Source organism: Acomys russatus, chromosome 3, assembly GCF_903995435.1.
Source record: "Acomys russatus chromosome 3, mAcoRus1.1, whole genome shotgun sequence".
Taxonomy (NCBI): domain Eukaryota; kingdom Metazoa; phylum Chordata; class Mammalia; order Rodentia; family Muridae; genus Acomys; species Acomys russatus.
In genome coordinates this window covers 29,678,166-29,701,252 of record NC_067139.1, presented here as the reverse complement: position 1 = coordinate 29,701,252, position 23,087 = coordinate 29,678,166, and the positions used below count along the sequence as shown (strand labels likewise).

Here is a 23,087-nt window from a genome sequence, read left to right as displayed (position 1 = left end):
AAGCGTCTACTCCAGAGTCCTACTACCCTCTTGGAAACTAACTGGTGAGCAGATGGACACAAGAATGGGTTGGCATGGGCAGGACGTGAATTGAGGGCAAGCCATTCAGCCAATGGCGCTGATTTATAAGAAGCTGATGGAAAAAAACTAGCCAGCCTCTCAATCCTTCCAACTACCATGTCTCTTCCTTCTCCTCAGAGAAGGATCTCTGCAGCCCAGGGTGGCCTCAAGCTCATCACTGGAGGATGACTTTGAACATCTGATCTTTGCTTCCATTTCATAATTGCTGGGATTATAGATGTTCTGGGAAATCTACCAACTTGAGTCACACCCCTGCTACTTAAAAAACAAACAAACAAACACAAAACAAACAAAACTAGACCAAGCTTATTTGATCTTATTTTCAGATAACACACTGGTTTTATCTTCTTGGGAACAGATCATCTCCTCGTGATATGTGGAAGGGGGATAGGGGAACCGTGAGCAAGGTGGGGAGAGTGATGAACTTGGCACTGCAGTTATCTGGGGGAGAGCGTGCCTGTGATGTGCGAGGCCCACTTAGCCACAAGGATAAGCACGGTTTTCACGTGGGTGGTTAAAAATAGCCAAGTTTTCTAACGATGTATTTGCCTTCACTACATAAGGGTTTGGCTCTCTCTGTTGATGGCTGTCTTGCTTATCTGGAGGTGGTTGGAGATGCTCACAGGGAATAGGAGGAGGCTAGGGTGACCCCATAAGTGACTCCTCTACAGTATCATAGCAAAAAATAAACTTAGGAGAACAGAATGTTTCTTCCTTTCGACTTTCGGTTCTCATGGACTTTTGCCTACTTTTCACGATAAGTCATCTCTCTTGTCCCACTGCCAGTAAGAACGGGCACAAAGAAGCCAGAATTACCCATCCACAAAGGGACCTACACATTTGCTGGTGCAGGAAGTTGTGCTTAGGGCAAAGTCAGAAGCTCAGAGTTAAAAGACACCAGACTGGTTTCAGATGGCTGAAACTGCCAGAGTGAAAGAGTGTGCCTGGCCTGACCGCTTCTACCAGCATTGCCACCCATAACCTGATGTCTGGGCTCTGCAGTGCTTGGTATTGTGTCACTTGTTCCTACTGGGTCAGCAAAGATTGTAGTGTGGTTCCATCTCTTAAGAAATGATTTTTTAAATTTTGTTTTATATGTGTATAGACATGTGTCTGGGTGTGAATTGTGTGCAGGAGTGAAGGTACGTATGGAAGGCAGAAGGCGTGGGCTTTCCTGCAGGTTGAGTTACAGGCATTGTGAGCCTCCTGAGGTAAGTGCAGGGAACCAAGCTCAGATTCTTGCAAGAGCCACATTGGCTGTTACCCCTTTTGGTCTCCAGCCTGTGTGATTCTATCTTATGAGGAGAAAACAGGATTACAAAAATGAGTATTTTGCTTGCTTGGCTTTTAGAGAAGAAGTGCATACTATGTAGTCCTGGCTAGCCTGGGATTTACTGTGTAGACCAGGCTGGCTTCAAACTCACAGAGATGTGTCTGTCTGTCCCCCAAACATTGGGGTTAAAGTCATGCACCACCATGCCCAGAATAATGCATGGTATTTTAAAAAATTTTTTTATTAATTTATTCTTGTTACATCTCAATGGTTATCCCATCCCTTGTATCCTCCCATTCCTCCCTCCCTCCCATTTTCCCCTTATTCCCCTCTCCTATGACTGTTCCTGAGGGGGATTACCTCCCCCTGTATATGCTCATAGGGTATCAAGTCTCTTCTCGGTAACCTGCTGTCCTTCCTCTGAGTGCCACCAGGTCCCCCCCTCCAGGGGACATGGTCAAATGTGAGGCACCAGAGTATGTGAGAAAGTCATATCCCACTCTCCACTCAACTGTGGAGACTGTTCTGACCATTGGCTAGATCTGGGTAGGGGTTTAAAGTTTACGGCCTGTATTGTCCTTGGCTGGTGCCTTAGTTTGAGTGGGACCCCTGGGCCCAAATCTGCCTATCATAATGTTCTACTTGTAGGTTTCTAGGACCCTCTGGATCCTTCTACTTTGCTATTCTCCCATGCTTCTCTCATTTAGAGTCCCAATAGGATGTCCTCCCCTCTGTCCCACTTTCCTGGTAAGTGAAGGCTTTCGTGGGACATGCCCCTTGGGCTAGTAATAATGCATGGTTTTTAAGATTTTGAAAAATATCTGTATGAAACTAATAACCCATGACACCCATGCAGCTACTTTTAGGTACTGGGATTGATTATACGTGATTTCTTTTCTTCCTCTATCAATTGTCATGTTTTCCCATATTAGATTGTTTAAAAAGTTATTAGAAAAAGATATAACTGATACAATAGACTTATTGTGTAATTTCACAATCAAGAATGTTCTTTGTGGCTGGGTGCTGTGGCACATGCCTTTAATCCTAGCACTTGGGAGGCAAAGGAAGGATGATCTCTGCGAGTTTGAGGCCAGCCTGGTCTACAGATAGAGCTCCAGGACAGCCAAGGCTATAGGAAAAACTGAAGGACTCATCTGCCTCCATTTTAGGCTTAAATGCCATCTTACAGTAAAGACAAACCAGGTTCAATCCAGTTTATGATTAAACCACTGTTTCTCAAGGATTGGGCTATGCCTCACCTGTAACCTTAACCACATACGGTTCTATACTGCCTCTTCCAGGAATAGTAATCATGTCTTTGTTTCAAAGAGTTAATAACCATCTTACAACTCTACCTTTGTTTTTAAAAGGTTGTTATGGCTACCTTGTTATGACTACCTGTTGTTATGAGCATGTTGCAGTCATGCCTTTGTTTCAGAAGGTTGTTATGACTAACTTGTTATGCTTATGTTCTGCTCCCGTAACACCATCTAATTTGCCCACTAAATCCTCAATGTGGAAACTGCCTACCCCATAAAAAGCTTGATGATACAGGTCAATGATCTTTCTTCTACCACCTTTGGTACTAACAGAATATGATGTAAATGCAGAGAAAAATCCATGGATGTGAGCAACAAGCAATGAATTGTTTGCTGTATAAGCACACAACAAGCATCCAGTCTGAACAAGAAAGATCTGTTGCTATAATCAAAGGTTGATAAAAGGAAAAGAAAGCTCTTCCAATGCATTTGTGATGGTTTACCTTCATGGTAACCTGGCTAGGTTTGGAATCACCTAGGAGACAAACTGGGTGTGCCTGCAAAAGTGTTTCCAGAGAGTTTTAACTGAGGAAGAAAGGCCCACTTAGAATATAGATGGCACCATTCCCTAGGTTGGGGTCCTGGGTTCCATAGAAAGGAAAAAGCATGAAGAAGTAGCTCAGTGATAGAGCACTTGCCCAGTATGCACAAGCTCTGTGTTTAATCCCTAACACCACAAAAGAATACAAAAATAGAAAAAAGAAATAAATCAAAGAAAGCAAATCATTTACTACCTCTCTCCTCTGCTTTCAGACTGGGAATGCAAGGTGACTACCATGATTGACTGTATCCTCTTAAACTGTGAGCCAAAATAAGCTCTTCCTTTTAAAAGTTGCTTTCGTCAGGTTTTGTCACATCAGTGAGTCAGTAACTAACACAATACTCTTTCTGGGTAAAAATGCTACTTCTGCCCATATCCCACTGTACCAGGAAGCACCATGTGCGGTACTCAGTCATTCCCAACTGTCGTCTCTCTAAATATTTTTCTTTTTACCTCCCTCCCTTCTCTTTTCTTCCTTCCTCCCTTCCTTCCTCCCTCCCTTTCTCTCTTTCTTTCTTTCATTTTGGTTTTCCAAGACAAGGTTCCTCCATTTACTCCTGTAACTTACCCTATAGACCAGGCTGGCCTTGAACTCACAGAGATCCGCCTGCCTCTGCCTCCCAAGTGCTGGGATTAAAGGTGTGTGCCACCACCGCCAGGCTCTAAATAATTTTCTAACTCTTCAGAACAACAGAGGTTCCAAAGGACCTATATCTCAGCCATGGCTGGCTTTCTGAAATATCCTGTGTGTGCATGATAAAATGGAGCTGAAATTTACAGCCTAACTGGGGAGTTAAAGTGCTAATGTCACACTCCACTTACTTAAAAAAAAAATATTTTGGCTCTGAGCCATTAAATCATAAAGATGAGTTAATTTAAAGACCCGGCCTGCTGAAATACAACTGAGTCACAGTCATTTGCAGGCTCTGCCTATGCCAAATCATATATCAAAAGGGCAATTACTTTCTATTAGATAATTGTTATAAATTAATATCTTTACTGCCTTTACAGTTTGCTGAGTTTCTTTCCTCTGGTTCTGTTCCCAGTGGCAGAGAAGGTAGGCACACCTACTGAGCAGGGCTAAATAGTTTTGCTGTCTAGAAAGGAAAGTTGAGTCGTCGAGCAGAGCGTGTCACGTGTTCGCACTCCTCGGGCCACTTTATTGAGCAACCACTCATTCCAGGGCACTGCTACCCTCCCCCATGAGGGTTATTCTTCATTAATGGGACTGTTGCCTTGGCAACTTCCAGCTCAGAGAAGTATTTATATCAGCTCAGCGAATGGTTCTGTCACCAAGGAACAGCTCTCCTGTGTCTTTTTCTGTACTCATGCCTGGAATCTTCTCTTACATAGCTCAGCTGCATTTCTGGTCTCAGCTAGGGTGGCCTCAATATTCTGCCAACCCCACCCCAAATGCATCCGATCTAACAGCAAAGGGGCAATTTAAACGAACTTCTTGGAACATGGAATAGGTCAAAGGCAGTGCTGATAAATGGCTTTCTTTGGCAAAGAGCTGTGATGTACATGAGTTGCTTTTAATTTTTCTGAATATTCAGCAGAATTCGGCAACACATTTGTAAGCATCTCACATCATGAATATTAATGTGCATTAAAAATCATGCATTGTTTCCCTAAAACTTTTATTTTCTCAATGCCTAATTATCACCAAACTGAGAGCATGGGTCAGACAAGGAGTGGGAGGCTGGGAGACCCCGGCAACCATGTACTTGGACCATCCTTGAGAAGAAAGCACATGGCTGTAAAGTAATCTTTGTGAAAGAATACTCACTACAATTTGGTCAAATGTCACAAAAGCACAGGGCCATAGCAAGGTTTCAAAGGAGCTAAGAGTGTAAAGTTTAGGTGGTTCCTGTCCCTTATGTCATATTGTAGGACTGGTCCACATGTCTGAACTTCCTTGGGGCCCTGAATTCTTATACACAAATTAATGTGCCCATACACAACTGTGACTGCTCAGATCACTTGCAGCATAACCATGATACAAAATACCATGCAGTCACAGCCCAGAATAGCATAGGCAGACCTCTGTGTACTGACATGGAAAGAGGTTTGGAACATGTGGCCTGTGTTAAATAAACAGAGTAGGAAACATCGTATACAGAAAAGTCTGAAACTGCAACAGAAACCAGCAAAGAACGAGTTAAAATTAGTGAGCATTTCTCAGGGCCTGAGAACAGCAGAAGGAAGAAAACAACCTTTGTGTGTTCCAACCCATTTGTTTTTCTGACAGGCAGGAATATTGTTATCAGTTTGTATTCTAAACAAAACCATGCTCCCAAATTAACTTTATTTCCAAACTCAATCACCGTGTAGTTTGGCCCCTCTCCAAATTCTCTTGCTTGTTTTCCTAACACTTAAAGGAATCAAAATACGTTATCAACATCTTTAAACCAATTCTTTTGACTTAGGAAGCTATCAATGGTTTTACTGGTTGATGGTTCCTGGGTCCTTACAAGCAACGGACACTTGGTTGCTTTAAGACCACAAAGGAAAGTCAGAGGCGATAAAACACTCATTCTAGAATGTACTATGGCTCTAAGCATTATCTTTTCACTTTGTGTTATTTAAACCATATTGTCTGTCTGTCTCTTTCTGTGTGAGCATGCACATATGTCTGTGCAGGTGCACATCATATGTACACACGTATGGAAGCCAGAGGTCATCTTCAGGTGTCATTTCTCAGGCTCTGCCCAGTCTCTCACTGTGACCCAGGACCCTGATTAAGCTAGGCTGGCTGTCCTGCAAGCCCCAGGGATCTGCCTGTCCCCACTTCCCCAGCACTAGGATTCCAAGGGCCTTTCACCATACTTGGCTTTTCACACATGTGGTGGAGAGCAAACTCATGCTTGCAAGATGAGCATTTTACCAACGGAGCCATTTCCCTAGGCCTCCCTAAATCGTACACTTACCCAACATTTCATGCATGTCCCTAAGTGTAAATAAATTGTGAGGGATTAAGCCTGCTGGTTGCTTACAGAGAAAGGGAAGGACCTTTATTATGACAGGATGACCTAGGAGAGAGTAGGGTGGTACAGATGGAAATCATGAGCTTTAAATTCACACAGGCCTGAGCTGCATGGCCACTCCTGAGCATCATTGCTTTATCTCAAAAGTCACCTTCCTTTGGAGATCAAGTTAAATTGCTATCGTTAACAGCAATGCACAGTGTCCAGACATACAGCAGGTCTCAACAAGGGCTTTACAACCACCCGTCCCATTAACACAAAAAAGCAAATGCAAGACAGAGAGGTAAAGTTCGTCTCCAGTGGCTAGAACATTTATCTAGGCATCTGATACTGTTCATTCACCAACCAGGCCCACCAGCATCAAACCTCAGACCTCACCATGGACACCTGACTGTGAAAAGTCCCCTTTGGGGCTGGAGAGATGGCTCAGTGGTTAAGAGCACTGGCTGTTCTTCCAGAGGACCGAGGTTCAATTCCCAGTACCCACATGGCAGCTCACAGCTGTCTAACTCCAGGAGATCCTAAACCCTCAGGCAGACAGACATCCAGGCAAAACACCAATGCATGTGAAATAAAAATAAGTAACTTAAAGAAAAAAGTTAAATAAAAGAAAAAGTAGATTTTTATTTTTTTCCAAAAAGGAAAAGGAAAAAGGCAAAGAAAAGAAAAGTTGCTTGCCATAAAGACAGGCTACCCAGGGCCACAGATACCCAGGCACAGGGCAGCCTGGTCCCAGGAGTGTGCACTGGGTGAGGGACACTCTGCTCCCTGGGGCTCAGTTTCTCTTACTCTGCGGTTTTAGCAACTTTCCTCTCGAATGATATACTGATCCCGGAATCCACTTCTAGAACTACCATTCCTTTCTTCCTCTTCCCATAGCAGTGCCGAATGTTTGTTAGAAAATGAACAAAGACATGGACATTTAGAAAGCAGAAGTTTTTGGTGGTCCTACCCCCCCACCCCACCCCAAAAGATGCTCACTGTTAGCACTCCAGGGATAGTCCTTCTAGAGTTTGTTTTTAATGAGGCAAATCTTTCTTCCTGCCTGGATCACCTCCTGTCCCCACTTCTTTTAATCCCGCTCTGTTATCCACAAAAATCTCTATCCTTGTCCTTTTTTGTCCCATTTGTGTGTTCCAAAATTACCCTTACAATGGTTGCCAGGCATCAAAGGCGGTAACTCCCACAGCAAAGGAAGAGTCTAGTTTGGTATTGAAAGCTACAAAAAGCACAGGCTCCCATTCAGCTGAAAGCACGCAGACTCTGCACAGAAACCTCCATTTCATTGCTTTTCTTTAATTAAATGAATAATCCTCTCGGTATCAGCATTCATAAAAAGTGACCATTTTTCACTCAAAGTTACTGTATTTTAACCAAAAGCATGGTGGGAGGGAGTCTTTCCTAGCATTTTGTCACACACAAGTGCTGTCTGAAAAAATATGTTCTTCCTTTTAATTGCCCATCACAGACACATCTGTAAAACTTAAAATATCTATCAGGGGGAAAAATTAAGAAAACCAGACAAATAAAGTCTCAGGCTTTTTCCAATTACTAAATTTAGGACACTTCAAACCACCCTATTGGTTTGCTATAAAAGTCTTCAGTGTCTTCCAGCTCCTGTACTTAGCAAATGGGCTGGGCACAGCGCCATCGGCATGGCCCATAGAGTGTAGAACCCTGTCCATGGCCTGGCACAGCATCCATGACTTCCATTAGGGCTCGGGACAAGTGACTCCTGAGTTGAATTTTGGTGGGAGGGAAGCATTTGGCTGAAGAGCATAGGACATCTGCATTTGGATGTGTTGAGACAATTGCCTAGGCTTTTTGCTCTCTCTCTCAGATATTTACGATTATAGAAACACATGTAGCTATGGTCTCATGAAACCAGGGAGATTCAGTTATTGGAAACACACAGGGAAATCCCAGTTAAAAATTTAACTTCTTAACATATGCTTCCAGGCTCCAGAGTTTGCTCTTGCCCCATAGCTGTCCTTTTGAACACTGATGGTATGTGTTTATGCATGTTTGTGCGTGTGTTTGTGTATGTGTGTGTGCTTATGTGTGTGTATGCGATCATCATGCCAAGCTCCAGTCCAAACAGATAAACCAAACAAAATTTGATTTCTTTTTTTAACTCTGACCTTCAGTTGGAAATACTTACAGTCAGGGTCACAGAAGTATCTTGTCTCTGATTAAGTTCAGACAGTTTTATTGGCAGTGATTACCACCCAATGCGTTGGTGGATCTACTCCTTACTTAAAAATTCTTGTCTTGCTTTCGTAAGCTGCCTAAGAGCCAGGTTTTCAATTGCTCCCCTTCTACAGCTACAAAAAAGAAATAGGGGTGAAGAGACTGAGGGAGCTACTAGGTCGTCAGGGTATTGACAAATTCAGTATGTATATGCATATGCATGTGTGTGCATGTGCGTGCGTGCGTGTGTATGTGTGTGTGTGTTAAACCTCCACAGAGATACAAAAATCTATTTTAAAAAAATACTTCATTGCTAATTTATGGCTTAAAATCTGGCCTTAATCATTTATTTTTGACTGTTAGTCTGGACTTGGCTCAATTCAAATCACCAGCTACAGCAAATCAAGCTATCCACTAATTCAATTACATATCAAAATTTAATTCATTTGCCTAAATATTCATTCTTAAGCATATGTTAAGAAATTAAATTTTGCCAGGTGTGGTGGTGCACGACTTTAATCCCAGCACTTGGGAGGCAGAGGCAGGTGGGTTGTTGTGAGTTCGAGGCCAGCCTAGTCTACAAAGCAAGTCCAGGACAGCCAAGGCTACACAGAGAGACTCTGTCTCAAAAAACAAACAAACAACAACAAGAAGAAATTAAATTTTACTGTTTGGTACTTATTGTGATGACAGTTGTAGATACTGAGAGGTCTGAAGGGAAATTTCTTGCTTTCTGAATTTTGTAATAACCCCTAGAATTCAGCAAACAGGCTTGAATAATCTTATTTAACTTAAGTAGCTAAAAGTCAAATATTAGTCAAGAGGCCTAATGGCTCAGGGGTGCACTCCCAGCACTTAGGAGGCCGAGTCAGGAGATCTGTCATGAGTTTGAGGCCAGCGTGTGTGTGTGTGTGTGTGTGTGTGTGTGTGTGTGTGTGTGTGTGTGTGTGTGTAAGGCCCATTCTCAAAGAGTTTTATAAAAAGGAACACATTTATATAGCAAACACACATGAGAGAGAAATTATTAGTTCATTGAACATCCTGTTCCATCACTAAGGTATTTATTTGATGCTTTAAAAAGACTTGACTTATAACATGTTAAAACATATTTATACATAAACATATATTTAAGGATACACATGGGAACTATCAGGATTTTAAATGATCCAGCTACTGTTAATCTACTGTTTAATTACAACCGAAAAGGACAAAACCTAGTCAAGATATGGGAGAGAAAATAAAAAGATAATGAGAGCAAAGCTTGCTGTTACAGTGTAATAGTAACAGATCTGTAGACAGTCTCTTAGAATCAGAGGGAACCATGGACCAAGCACCCACATATTTGACAGACACTGTGTTTCCTGTGTGTAGTGAATATGGTATTATGAGCAATTTTTTTTTGCAAGAGGAGTGAGCGTGTGTGTTTTATGAGGACATAACAAGATTATCTCAGTGAAATTAGAATATAAAGAAGTCATCACTTTAGGACAAAGCACAGACACCATAACATCCTCTGGACAAGTAATTGTATTATTCTGAAATCTAGATAGAAAAGAACAGGGGCTGTGGCTCAGTTGATAGAGTGCTTGCCTGGCACACACAGAGCCCTAGGTTCAATCCCAGCTGACGTATACCTGTCATCACAGCACTTAGGAGGTGGAGGCTAAAATGTTCAAGGTTAAAAAATAAAAAAGTTCAAGGCAATCAGTTATTAACTGAGTTTCAGGCTAACCTAGGATACATGAGACCTGGTGTCAAAAACAAAAACAAAAACAAACCAAATAAGATAACTGAAAACAAAATGAATGTAAAAAGTAAATATTCCAATTATTGGCATTGGTATAGAAAGATGAAAAGACAGAAGAGAGGAACGCATAAGGGAACCCCAATGGACAGGACACTTACTGTGTGACACTTGTTAGTATGACTTAACTTCTGATAGAAAACAATCCAATGAGAGGGTATTTTGGGGGAAATACCCTAGGGGAAAAAATTTTGGCTGGGTAGTGGTGACACATGCTTTTAGTCCCAGCACGCAGGAGGCAGAGTCCGGCAGATTTCTGTGAGTTTGAGGCCAACCTGGTCTATAGAGCGAGTTCTAGGACAGCCAAGGCTACAGAGAGAAACCCTGTCTTAAAAACAAACAAACAAACAAACAAAAAATTTGCTGGTTACCTACAAGACTTTCTTTTTTATAAAACTGTTAAAAGTCACTGTACATACTCACTGTACACATGACATTCTCTTGTAACAAATACTATATGTTGCGTTTATGTTCCCTATACCTCCCTCCCTCCTCCTCTTCCACTAGTGCCCGCTATCCCCCTAGACAGTTCAGCTTCTACGCATACACACACATGATTTTGGGTATCTCTGTAAGATTAGAAACCACAAATGAGAGAAAACATACTTCCACTTTCATAAATCTGCCCAGGCCGACCAATCACGGCTGTTTGCAGTTGCATCCATTTTCTTTTGAATAACTTCCTTTTTCTCTATGGCTACAGTAAATGCCCCCAACCCCATTTACATCCAATATGTTTTCTTGTCTATGTCTCTCTCGTTGTACACCTAGGCTGCTTCCATGGCTCAGCCATTGCAAAGAGTGTTGCAGTAAGCTTCTGACCTGGACTCTTCATACATACTGTGGTTCCATTAATCCGAGATTCATTACTTTCTTCCCAGGTTCAGCTGAAGACACACACACACACACACACACACACACTTCCTGGGCCTGCTCTTCATCCCTGTACACGTAGGGATGCTCATTTTGCTTAGGCCAGTGAACCCAAGAGGATGGGAGAGTCAAACTCCCGCATAGGATTCCTAGGGTCATCCCATCATTACATGAAGACTCAAAGCTGCAGAGACGTCAGAACCTGACCTAAGTCTCCACCTGCCCTGCTGTGAAACAAGCACATGGCCAGTTTGAAAGTGTCTAGTAAGAATTTTGTTATTTTAATTTCCTTAAAAAACACAGAACTGAGGCTGGGCTTGGTGGCGCACGTCTTTAATCCCAGCACTCAGGAGGCAGAAGTAAGTGGATCGCTGTGAGTTCAAGGCCAGCCTGGTCTACAAAGCGAGTCCAGGACAGCCAAGGCTAACACAGAGAAACCCTGTCTCGAATTCCCCCCCCCCCGCAAAAAAAAACCGGAACAAACAAAACCAAGCAAACAAAGCACAGAACTGTTATAGGAATATGTTTTTGTTTTAATCCCAGGTGTGGGATATGGAGCTGCTTCAGACTGTCCGCAGCAGCTGACTATGATTTGCCTTGTACGAGCTCTAACAGGGACATATTTTTCCAGTTTCTGCAAGTGTATGACATTTGGAATTCTGGGGACTATTGAGAGGGACCTGTGCTAGAGCCCAGAAACAGGCTGTGTGGCTGCTGTTCCTCCTGCCACTGCTGTTGCGGTGGTTGGCCAAGTGGTTTGGACAAAGAGAAGAAGAAGTTGAGTGTCCTGACAATAAAGATCAGATTTGCCCCAAGGAACTCGATGCCCATAGTCAGCTCCTCCTCAAAAGTGACAACATCTGCCAGGCAGTGGGGGCTCATGCCCAGTACTTGGGAGGCAGAAGCAGGTGGCTCTCTGAATTCGAAGCCAGCCTGATCTACAGTTGAGGGAGTTCCAGGAAAGCCAGGGCTACATGGAGAAACCCTGCCTTGAAAAACAAACAAACAAACAAACTAAAAAGAACCAACCAACCAGCAAACAAAAGGAAGTGACACAGTTCAAAGCTGTAGGCAATACCTTAAGTCAAGGATAGAAAATATCTTTCTTTTTATTTGAACAGGAGATTTAAAGTAAGAATAAATTGTATGTGTAAACTGCCCTAACCATTAAAATGGATTTAAAATGACTTTGATATTTAACAATATGCTAATGACAAAGCTTCGAAGTCTATGATATTCCCTGCCCCTCTCAAGGGTCTTACTACATAGCTCAGTCCAGCTTTGAACTCTTGATCCTCCTGCCTCAGCCTCCCAGGTTCTGTAATTCTCACTTCAATGTAATCTTCATGTTGGGTATAATGTGCAAGCTCAGACTGTAGATATCCCTGTTAAACATTTTGAAGGTAACACAATAAAATTAGTCCTCTGAAATATAAGATTGGCTCAGAATTAGGGGCTCTATTTCTATCAACCATCATGTTAAACATCTAAAGAGAAAAATCCTATGCTTGTCTCCATCCATGGGTACCCAAGCCGACCTCTGACACAATTTAATGCTGTTGTTGCTTACACAGAGAAGGCATGGATTTGGACATTAAAAATGATTATACTGGGACATGGTGAGATAGCTCAGTGGGTGAAGGGGTCTGCTGCCGAGACTGATGATGACCTGAATTCCATTCCTGGGACTCACATAGTGGAAGGAAAAAAAAAAAACACTCCATAAATTGTCCCCTGACCTCCTCAGGCTTGCAGTGGCATGCACCCACCCCCTATAAACAAGTAAGTAAATGTTAAAAAGTGATTATCCTGGCCTAAGGACTAGTCCAGAGGTAGAGTGTTTACCTAACATATATGAGACCTCATGTAGAGCCAACACCCAGCACTAAAGATCATAAGCGCCCAGGCAGAGATGAATGTACACACTCTTTGCACTTACACACTTTTGGATAAGCCATAATGTTAAGAAAACAAACAGCAACAACTGCTACTGAGGAACTGAGGGAAGAAGAGATTTTCATATTGCAAGAAAGAGGCTGGTGGGAATACAAATCGGTTTATCTAACCACAGTAGAAACTGGTATGGAGGCTCTTCAGAAAATTAAAAGTAGAACTCCCTATGACTCAGCTATCCTGCTCCTGGATACGTGAGTGTTAGTAAGGCAACACGCCACAGAGATGCTTGCAGGTCAGTGTTTATTTCAGGAGGAGTCACAAAGCAGAGATGGAATTGGCCTACGTGCTCATCAGCAGACGAAAGGATAAAGAAAACATGGCATTATACACACAGTGCGACTTCATTCGGCCATAATGAAGGATGAAGTTACATTGTTTGCAGGGCAGTGGATGTAAATGGAGATCACACTAAGCAAAATAAGTCAAAATCAGGAAGGCAGATATTGTGTGCTTTCTCTTATTTCTGGATCTTAGATTTTATATAAGACATAAAATCATTTATACACATCATGAAAGTAGAAACAAAATTGGGGAGCTAGAGGAGATTAACAGGAAGTGGGCGAAAGAAGAGTGTATAGGGTGAACATGGTCAGAGTATACTCTATACGTGAATGAAGTAGCTTTTGAAATGCATTACTATGTACAATTTATACATGTCATTTAAAAGACAAGGCATTATCAATATTACTTGTTACTATTGTATTCAAGGATGTGGGAAAGGAAACACATTAAAGACATAAAAACTAGGGCTGGTGAGATGATTCAGTGGCTTTACAAGCTCAACAACCTCAGTTTGATCCCCTGAGCCCATGTGGTGGAAAGAGAGAACTGACTGTCTTCTCACTTCTACAAGTGCACTCTGGAACCTGGACATGCCTCCTCCTGCCCCCCCAAATACTTCCTGCTGTCCCAATGGGGACAGAACCTTAGTCCATCTGTCAAGGTTCTGTCCCCTCTGCCTAAACACCTGCCCTGCATGCACCCCTCACATGGAGGAATTATGTTTCCTTTATGAGAACTGTTTTTTCAAGACAGGGTTTCTCTGTGTAGCCTTGGCTGTCCTGGACTCACTTTGTAGACCAGGTTGGCCTTGAACTCACAGAGATCCACCTGCCTCTGCCTCCCAGAGTGCTGAGATTAGAAGCATGCAGCACCACACCCAGTTTCCTTCCAGATCTTTTAAGAAACATATTCAGACCATAGCATAGTGTGTGTGTGTTGCACATGTGGAACTCAGTGGACCTTCAAGAGTCAGTTCTTTCTTCCTGTCATGTGGGTCCTGGGGATTGAACTCAGGTCATTAGGCTAGTCTGCTAATGACTCATCTCACTGGCCCAAACATAAGCTTTTCCTGACTGAATAGTTAATATATTATTTATTTTAAAAGTTAAATTAAACTCAGTTACTAAAAATGAAACAAGAAAAGCACTCAAGGGTTAGCTTAGCAAAAAGCCCTTACCCAGCCTCCTATAAACAATGCTAATTAAATTAATTGCCACCAAAGAGAGAGGAGGGGGAAAGGGGAGGGAGGAAATGGGGGAGACTGGTTGAAGAGAAAGGGGATCAGCGCAAGTGGGAAGAGAGTACTGCTATGGGGATGAATATGGTTAAAAGACACCATACGAACAAGTATAAAATGTCATGATGTAGCCTACTGTGCACACCAGAAAGGTAAAACAGCAACGTCTTCTTTACCTTGGCTACTTACAGGACCTGATTCTTTATTCCCACATGATATCTGGGGCAGCTTATTCCTGATTGACAGACAGGGCAGTCCTGGTGGCTAGTGGTGCCTGGGGGGGGGGCTTCCAAGATGCTCTGGTTCTAAGTCCAGTTTCTTATTGGTCATCCCCTGGACTCTAGAACTAATCTAAAACTGGAATGCTCAACAAGAGATGGGTGGAACTTGTCTAAAAATTTCCTTAAGTGAAAAATTCGCCAAGTGTATTTGTTACTTTTGCCCCAATTGTGATGAGATTTTTGACAAGAACAGCTTCAGGAAGGAAAGAATGGTTGGTTTCATCCCACAGTTCCAGGGGATGTGGTCCATCAGGGCAGGAAGCTTAGTAGCAGGTGTGTGAGGTGGCCGGCCATCTGTGCCTACAGTTAGGAGGTGGGGGGGGGGGGGGGGGAGGAGATTAAGATTAGAGCTCAGCTAACCCTTTTAAAATTCAGTCTAGAACTTCAGTTCCTGGGTTAGTGCTGCTGAAGTTCAGGGCGGGTCTTCACTCCTCAGGTAAAACTTTCTGTCAGCTCCCTCAGGGATATGCCAAATATGTGCCTCTATGGCGAGTCTACATCCAGTCAATACAACAATGAAAATGAACCATTCCATCCCACCTAAGACTAGCAACTCAACAGAATGTGGGCTGCAAGTCAAAGCCTGCAACTGGAAGCCACGTATGTCTTCAGTGCAGAATAAAAAACGTCTCTCTCCATGTTCTTGGGAAAAAATAATAGGCGAGTGTTCGAGTGCCCCTGGATCCTATATGCCTGGAGCCAGCAGCATGGAAATGACTGGGCTGGACTGGACTGTATGAAAGAGGAAGTGAAGACCTGGGAGGAACAGTCATTACTGCTCTGAGGTGATGCGTAAGACCCGTGAGATAGGGGAACTCCTTCTCCTCCTCCTCAGTCCTGTGCCCTCCTTGGATTCTTCTGCCTTGTTTCTCATGAGGAGAAAGGTTGTGGGAGCCAGAGCTGCCTAAAGTCAAAGCAGGCATCACCTAAGGTGACAGATGGGGACTTTGGGGATCAGATTCCCAGCTGTGCTGCCAAGACTCTGCTGTCTTCTAAGCCACCTCGTGTTACTTATTTTCTCTAGGGTACAGATTCTTCTCTACATAAAATAGACAGGTGGAAGGAGGGAAGGAAGGAAGGGGGGGATAGAGAGGTAGGGGGAGGGAAGAAAAGGAGAGAGAGAAAAAGAAAAGAAAAATCAAAGAACAAGAGAGAAAAGGGGACAGGAACGAGGGAGGAAAAGGAAGAATACAGAGAAAAGGATGGAGGCAGGGAGGAGAAGGAAGACAGGAAGAAAGAAAGGAAAAGAGAAATATAAAAGGGAGGGAGGGCTAAAAGAAGATACAATTGGAATGAGACCCAAATGTTTTCTTATCTGAAATTTGGGGCTGTCATTAACAACTGTAGGGACAGAGATGATGGAGTCACAGCTTGTGGGAGCTTTAGAGTCAGAATTCCTGACAAGATCACGTTTTGCTATTTGCCATTTGGACAAACTAGCTTATGATTGCTAAAATACTCTACAAGTAGAAACCTTACTAAAGGCCAAGTATTTAAATTCATTACAGCAACAAGCAGGGAAACGGAAGTTTACTGGAAGACTAACACGGCTGAAGGAGAGGGTGAAGGAGGCCACTCTGTCACTCTTGGAATCGCTCTGCTAGCCAGCATGGCATGACATGAGCCCACCATTCTATAGCTGAATTAAGCAGACAGCTAGGACCCTCAGCATGTGGCATAGTGAGGAGAGACACCAAAAGTGAGGTGTTGTGGGTGTGTACCAGTAATCCCAGCCCTTGGGAGGTGAAAGTAGAAGCAACAGGAATTCAAAGTCAGGTTCAACTACATAGCAAATTTGAGGCCACCCTGGGCTCCATGACACTCTGTCTCAAAACATCACCCCAACAACCATCAAGTGAAGCTGTCTATTAACTGTCTAAAAATGCCTATCCGTTAGAAGGTCACGGAAGACGAAGACATAGCATAGTTCAGAGTGTGTCTATATCACGTGTGTGTATCATCCTTAGTTTAACTTTACTGCCTTTTTGTTTAAAATTATTTTTTTGTTTTATGAAATGACTAGGAGGAGCAGCTCTTTCTCTTAACCCCATTTTAATCAAGAAAAGAAATGAACACTCCACACCCCCAAGAAATGTTCAGGAGGGACCCTAGATTTTCAGCTGCCGTTGGTGTTTTGCGATTGTCAAGTCACTCAGCAACTGGCCTGTGACTAGTTACATAAACTGGGAATAATGATGTCACTGATTTGGGCGGGGGTTGCTTATTTGTTGAGACAAGGTTTCGTGTAGCCCACCCTGGTCTCAAGCACCCATCCCTGTCCCCTGTGTAGAGACTCCGGCCTCCACCTCCAAAGTGTTGGGGACAACCAACTGGAGGCACACAAGGTTTCTAAGGTGCTGGGCACAAACGCAAGTCTTTGTGCTTGCTAGACAAGCACGTTGCCGACTGAACTGCGTCTCTGGCTCTCCCAAAGTTTTATTAAGAAACACAACACAACACACAAATCACACCAGTCCACTGTTAATGGGCCATGTCTTCCAAGACCTTGTTGATGATGTATGGGGCTCTGTTTCTAGAGGACCCTTTCCTTTCATGGCAGCGACCATGTTTACCCTGAAGAGCTATTATAAAATTATGCATTGTTTATTCTTCCAGAGGAGGCGCAAGCTGCGTTCTTGTTCTCGGGCGGAGAGTAATTTAAATAAGCCCTCTGGTTTATGTCGCGGGCAAGGAGGCCTAGGCAGATCTAATCTTTTCTAAACCTGTTATGTTCTTGCGTTCAGCAGAAAGTCCTAATTGTCACCATTAATTCCCTTCTCTTTGTGGTCTATTCTGCCCATAGACTATTGAGTGTTCAGTAAATTAAAGGCTGCCCAGCCGCCGGCACACAGAGACAGACGTTAAATCATGGCCCGCCTGCCCCTACTCATTATTAGTGTCTGTGAAATAGCTGCTAAGACGAGGTGGGGGGGGGGTAGTGGAGGGGGGAGAAACGACACGATTGAACATGGTATATATTGGTACCCTTCTCAGATTTCCATACTGTACAATCAGGTATGTGGGGGTTTCTTTTTCTAGGCAACAGGTGTGTTCTTGGAACAAAGTTCAAGCCCTTCCCCCGCCCTCCACCCTGGCCCCCACCCCCCACCCCCGCCCCATTTTGGCTTGTGGGAGAGAGGCGGCAGCTGCAGGCTTAACTCCTATGACACAGGGCTCTGTGAGGCCGCAGACCTAAACTGTGTGTTCATGTTATTAAAGCAACAGGCAGCCGGGCTGTGGCTGCCGGTGCTTTTCTTTGTGTTACAGAGCTGGGGTCTGTGTTTTCAGAAGGCGAATGTTTCTCTCTTTTATTGCTCTCTGCCTGTCTCTTCCACTGTACTTTCTCTTCTGCCTCCCCTCATTTCTTTTTCTCTCCCTTGCTTTCTCTGTTCCTTTTTTCTTTCTTTTCGCCTGGACTCCGGTCTCCTCTTCAGCCTTTCCCCATTCCCTCTTCTCTTTTCCTTTTTCAGTCTTCTCTCTTATTAAAAATAAAGACAATACTTGTAAAGCATTCTGTATTCATTAGCAAGAACATATTTTCATCAGAGTAATACTGTTTATAAGCTGATTTATGGGGAGGGGAAAACCCTTCACTAAAGTCTAATTACAGGTGCACCTCACTTTATTCTAAAAGGAACTTACAGGGACTATTTACTGTGCAGTTATAAAGTTTGCTCTGCAAACCCTACAATTTTGAAAAACAGAAGCTCTGGTACTTATTTCTAAGTCTCACTGTTCTCTGGCTAAAGCTTCTAGCTGGGGTTTTGTGAGATGCCACTATTAGCTCTGATATCTTGCCCTACCCAAGAAATGTAACGTCGACATCAACTGAAGGTCACAAGTCTGGAATCACTGTGACAGCACCACTCAAGAACTGCTTCTTAGGAGTAGGGTACCACTCCTTTATGTATTTAGCTTTCAGGTGAATTGTGCTGACAAATATGAGAAATTCAACACAATTTTGCTGTATATAAGCTTTCATAGAAACAAAGACAAGCAGAAGTAAAAGGGTCAGTGTGAAGACAGCAGTGTGCCATGCACCGTCGTCACAGTGTGCCACGCACCGTTGCAGTGTGCCACGCACCGTCGCAGTGTGCCATGCACCGTCGTCGCAGTGTGCCATGCACCGTCACAGTGTGCCATGCACTGTCGTAGTGTGCCATGCACTGTCAGTAAGGAGTCTGTGGAAGGAGTTGTCTCGGAATACATTTCCCTGGACCTCAGATGTCCCGAAGCTTCCCCATTTCCACTGAGTATTTCCTGAGAAGTATTTAATAACAGCAGAGGACATCTGTGGCAGACAAGTACACCGTGATGTGACTGGTTGACCACTTATTTAATTACAGTCTTCAACCCACTGGGAAGGAGACACACCGGATCCCAGGGTAAGACCAGTGCCAGGTGTTGAATACACTACCAACAGAAAAGGAGCAAAGATGGAATTTTTTCAATTATTTTTCCTAACCTTAAACAACATGATTCAAGCATCAGATTTTCTGTAAACCTACGCTGAAAGTGTCTTTGCCAGGATTGTCCTGATGGAGAGACATCTACGAGGAGACAGAGTTGGCATTCTATCCTCTCAGACAGAGCCCTGAAAAGCAGCCGAATGCTTCACTTAGCCTTAAGTTTTTAATTGGCCTGACTTGTGCTTGCACTAAATGGATGTAAATAATGACTAACTGCTGGGGTATAAAACTGTCTGCAGCTAGCAGATCAGAGCACACACATCCTTAAAGATCTATTCCAATCCAGCAATTTCCAGATTCTATTATTTTTTTCCTTACTTCCATGCTGTACTTGAAAAAAAAAAAAGTCATGAGAAGACATGAGAAAATTTGCCTCCCCCCCCTCCATGTGTGTGTGTGTGTGTGTGTGTGTGTGTGTGTGTGTGCGCGCGCATGCATGTGTGCGCATGTCTGAGTGTAGGTCATGACTCCGAAAGGGAATCACGAGAGGTGGAAGATATATTAAGGGTGTGAGGAGAGGAGAGAGGGCAATGGAATATTTGTGACATGAAAGCAGAAATTAAGGACAATCTGAGGAAGGGAACCAACCAGAAAGGACAGAGGTCATAGCAGAGGACAGAAGCAGAGACGAATTAGGACACAATATAGTGATGCACAGGTGTGGGAACGCCACAAGGAAACATGCCACCTTGCACGGTAACTTAAAACAGTAAGAACCAAGGGCTGGAGAAACAGTTCAGCCAGTAAAGGGCTGGCCTCACCACGGGCATGGTTGGTCCCGGGAAGCCATATAAAAGGCCAGCCACAGTGCACAGGTGTAATCCCAGCACAAGGGAGGTGGAGACAAGATGACTTCCGGAGCTTACTTGCTGGCCATCCATCCTAGCCCACCCAGTGAGTATCAGGCCCCAGTGAGAGACCCTATCTCAAAAACAAGATGGATTTCACCTGAGGAAAGACATCTGGGGTCAGCCTCACATGCATGCACACAGGCTTCATGTGCAGCCACACATGTGTCTGTACTCAGGAACATACACACACACATATGATAATGAAGGAGCATAAGTGTATTATCATCTTAACTATTTTTAAGTATGTGGTTCAGGGCTGTTACACTCGCGCTGCTGTGGGACTTCTGGGTTTTCTTACCATAGACCTGAAGCTTCGCGCTCATTAGGTGTCTCATTGGCTCTCATCCCTGCCCCTGGCGATCTCTGTTCCTTTTTCTGTCTCTATGAATGTCGCCTCTCTGGATGCCTCATATAGGTGAGCTCACACAACGCATTCCTTTCTGTGTCCAGTTTATTTCCTTCAGCACATTGTACTCAAGGTTTACCAGGACTTTCTTTTTTAAAGGCTGAATAATATTCCACTGGACCTAGACAATCTATTTCCATGCATTTGTCTGCCCTTAGACACATCAGTCGCTTCTATCTCTTGGCTATTGAGGCTCTTGCTGTTCTGCCTGGGGTACAAATACCACGCTGAAAGTCTGTTTTCACTGCTTTTGGGTACGTGCTCAGATGTGAGATCTTAGGTTTACACTCTTTTCTGTGTTTAAGTAACTGTCAAACCATTTTCTCTAATGGGCACACCATTTTCCCCTCACAAAGAGAACAAAGAGACCCACATTCATGCCAACATTTTATTTCCTTGGGTTCTGTGATGACAAATACATGCACATAGGTGTTAGCTAATAGCCTCAGCCTGACCCTGAGCAAGAATGGTGCCTGGTGTCTGGTGCCTGGTGCCTGGTCAACTCTGTTGGAGGATCTTTTGCAAAGTGAAAGGATTGACTCTAATTCCTTTGTTTAATGCTCCCTGTAACTTCTTGTTATACTAAGCATTCAAGCAGGTCCTATCTGGCTTTGTTTCCAAGTTACCTCCCTCCATAACTCACCTCCTGAGCAGACTTTTGCTCTGCTGAGAAGAGCTTATACCAGCGTTCTCTGAGCCTTTGCTCTAACTCTGTCTCATGTCTGGACCACTCTGCTCTATAACCACCCCTACCATTCCCTCTCTCCACTAAGATCTCTGCTCAGAAGTCGCTTCCTGGTATACGGCCCCTATACCAACAACCCCGATTCCAGAACTTCCCATACCATTGTCTATTTCCTTATTTATTTCCTTATTTATTTATTTATTTATTTATTTATTTATTTGTCATACCTATAACATCTCAGTTGGTTAGTTATGTTTGTCTTTTATTTCCTAAAGATAAAGATGATAAAGTTCTGAGGTGGGGGTGGGGCGGGACTCTTGTCTCACTCATCTCTGAATTCATGGTAGCTTCTGATGCCTGGATCGGCAGACTCTTGTAGGGCAGATAAATAAATGATTGCATAACTGAAGGGAAAAATAAACAAAGCAGACATCATGACGCCATAGGGGGTTGTGCGAGGGGCAAGGGACTACTCACATGGGTCTCTACATCACCAGCAAGGCCTCTGCTGTTCTTTAAGAACTCAGCCACCATACCGTTCATCAGCTTATCAAAGGCTTCCACGGATGGCGCCACACCTGTGGGGGAGAACAGCTCCATTAATCCCCAGCGGTTTCCTGGAAAGCTGGGGCTGGCTCGCCAAAGGTCATGTGGAGGTTGACGATCAGTCGCTGTTCCCCTCACCTATTCGGTCAGTCATTCCTCCATGCGCCTCATAGTTACCATGTCTCAGGAAAATCCCCTTTGCCCAGTTTCCGTCTTCCCCAGTAAAGACGTTCATCAACATCAGTCACCTCATTCTCTCCTCTGACTATGGGCTCAACTGGATTTAGAACTATCAAACGGACCTACCTCTATGAACGCCTGTGAGGGTGTCTCCGGAGAGGTTTAATTGAGGGGGAATGTGGGCAGCACCAGCCCATGGGCAGGCATGCTGGACTGAATGAAAAGGAGAAAGCTGGCTGGGTACCAGCCTCCATCTCTCTCTGCTTCCTGACTGTGGCTGCAACGTGACCCAGTGCCTCTTGCTCCTGTTACTGACACTTCCTGGCATGATGGGCTGTGCCTCGAATGATAAGCACCCGCTTCCCAAAAGCCCTTCCCCTCTGTTAAGTTGGTTTTTATCAGGCATTTTGTTACATCAATGAGAAAAGTAACTAATGGATTCGCAAGCCCGGCAGGTAATTGGGGACACCGCCACCGCACAAGATAAGGGAACAGAAGTGCAGACAGAGCAGGCGACTGGCCCAAACTACAGACCAAACAAAAGGCAGATGCCCCCATGGAAGTGACCCAGGCTCCTCAAAGGCACTGCCTCTTCCTCCATAGCTTCCCCAGGTACTACACCAACCTATAGCATTACCCAGAGTCCCCAGGAATTCAGAGTACAGTGAACTCTGGGCAAGAGGGGTAACAGGGCAAACCCTCTCGTTTTCTTCCTCTACTTCCTGGGCAGAAAGAGAATGAGCATCCTTAGGGATCCATCTGCACAGAGCATGGTCGGCCAATGTGCTGTGTGAGCTGAAGGGGCATTGGGCCAACTAGTGTGCTGTGCTTGGTTCCCTTCTCTGCCTTTTAGTTAACTGAAAAAACACAAAACCTAAGGCCCTGACTTTCCTCTCCTAATATTAAGAGATTTATCCTTGCAGTTTATCAACACTCAAACCAAAGCCCCCTTCTTTCCTCAAAGACATCATCCCTGCCCACAGAACTGAGAAAAGACTTCTCCTTTTATTGCAATTACCCATTCTCACATGCCCAAAGAGGTGTTGGGGTGGGGACAAGGACAGTGATTGACAGTTCCCCACACTCCTGGCCATACATCTCAACAGCCTGTTGAAGGGGAGTTATC

At 43.9% G+C, this 23,087-nt stretch overlaps 1 protein-coding gene across 1 annotated transcript in view; it reads right to left on the bottom strand.

Moving 5' to 3' along the window:
• Cap2 (cyclase associated actin cytoskeleton regulatory protein 2) overlaps positions 1 to 23,087 on the bottom strand; it is a 143,700-nt gene that overhangs the window by 96,265 nt on the left and 24,348 nt on the right. Inside the window, exon 3 of the mRNA XM_051170794.1 lies at positions 21,713 to 21,813. Within this exon, the coding sequence (XP_051026751.1) occupies positions 21,713 to 21,813 (101 nt within the window). The remainder of the gene's footprint in view (positions 1 to 21,712; positions 21,814 to 23,087) is intronic.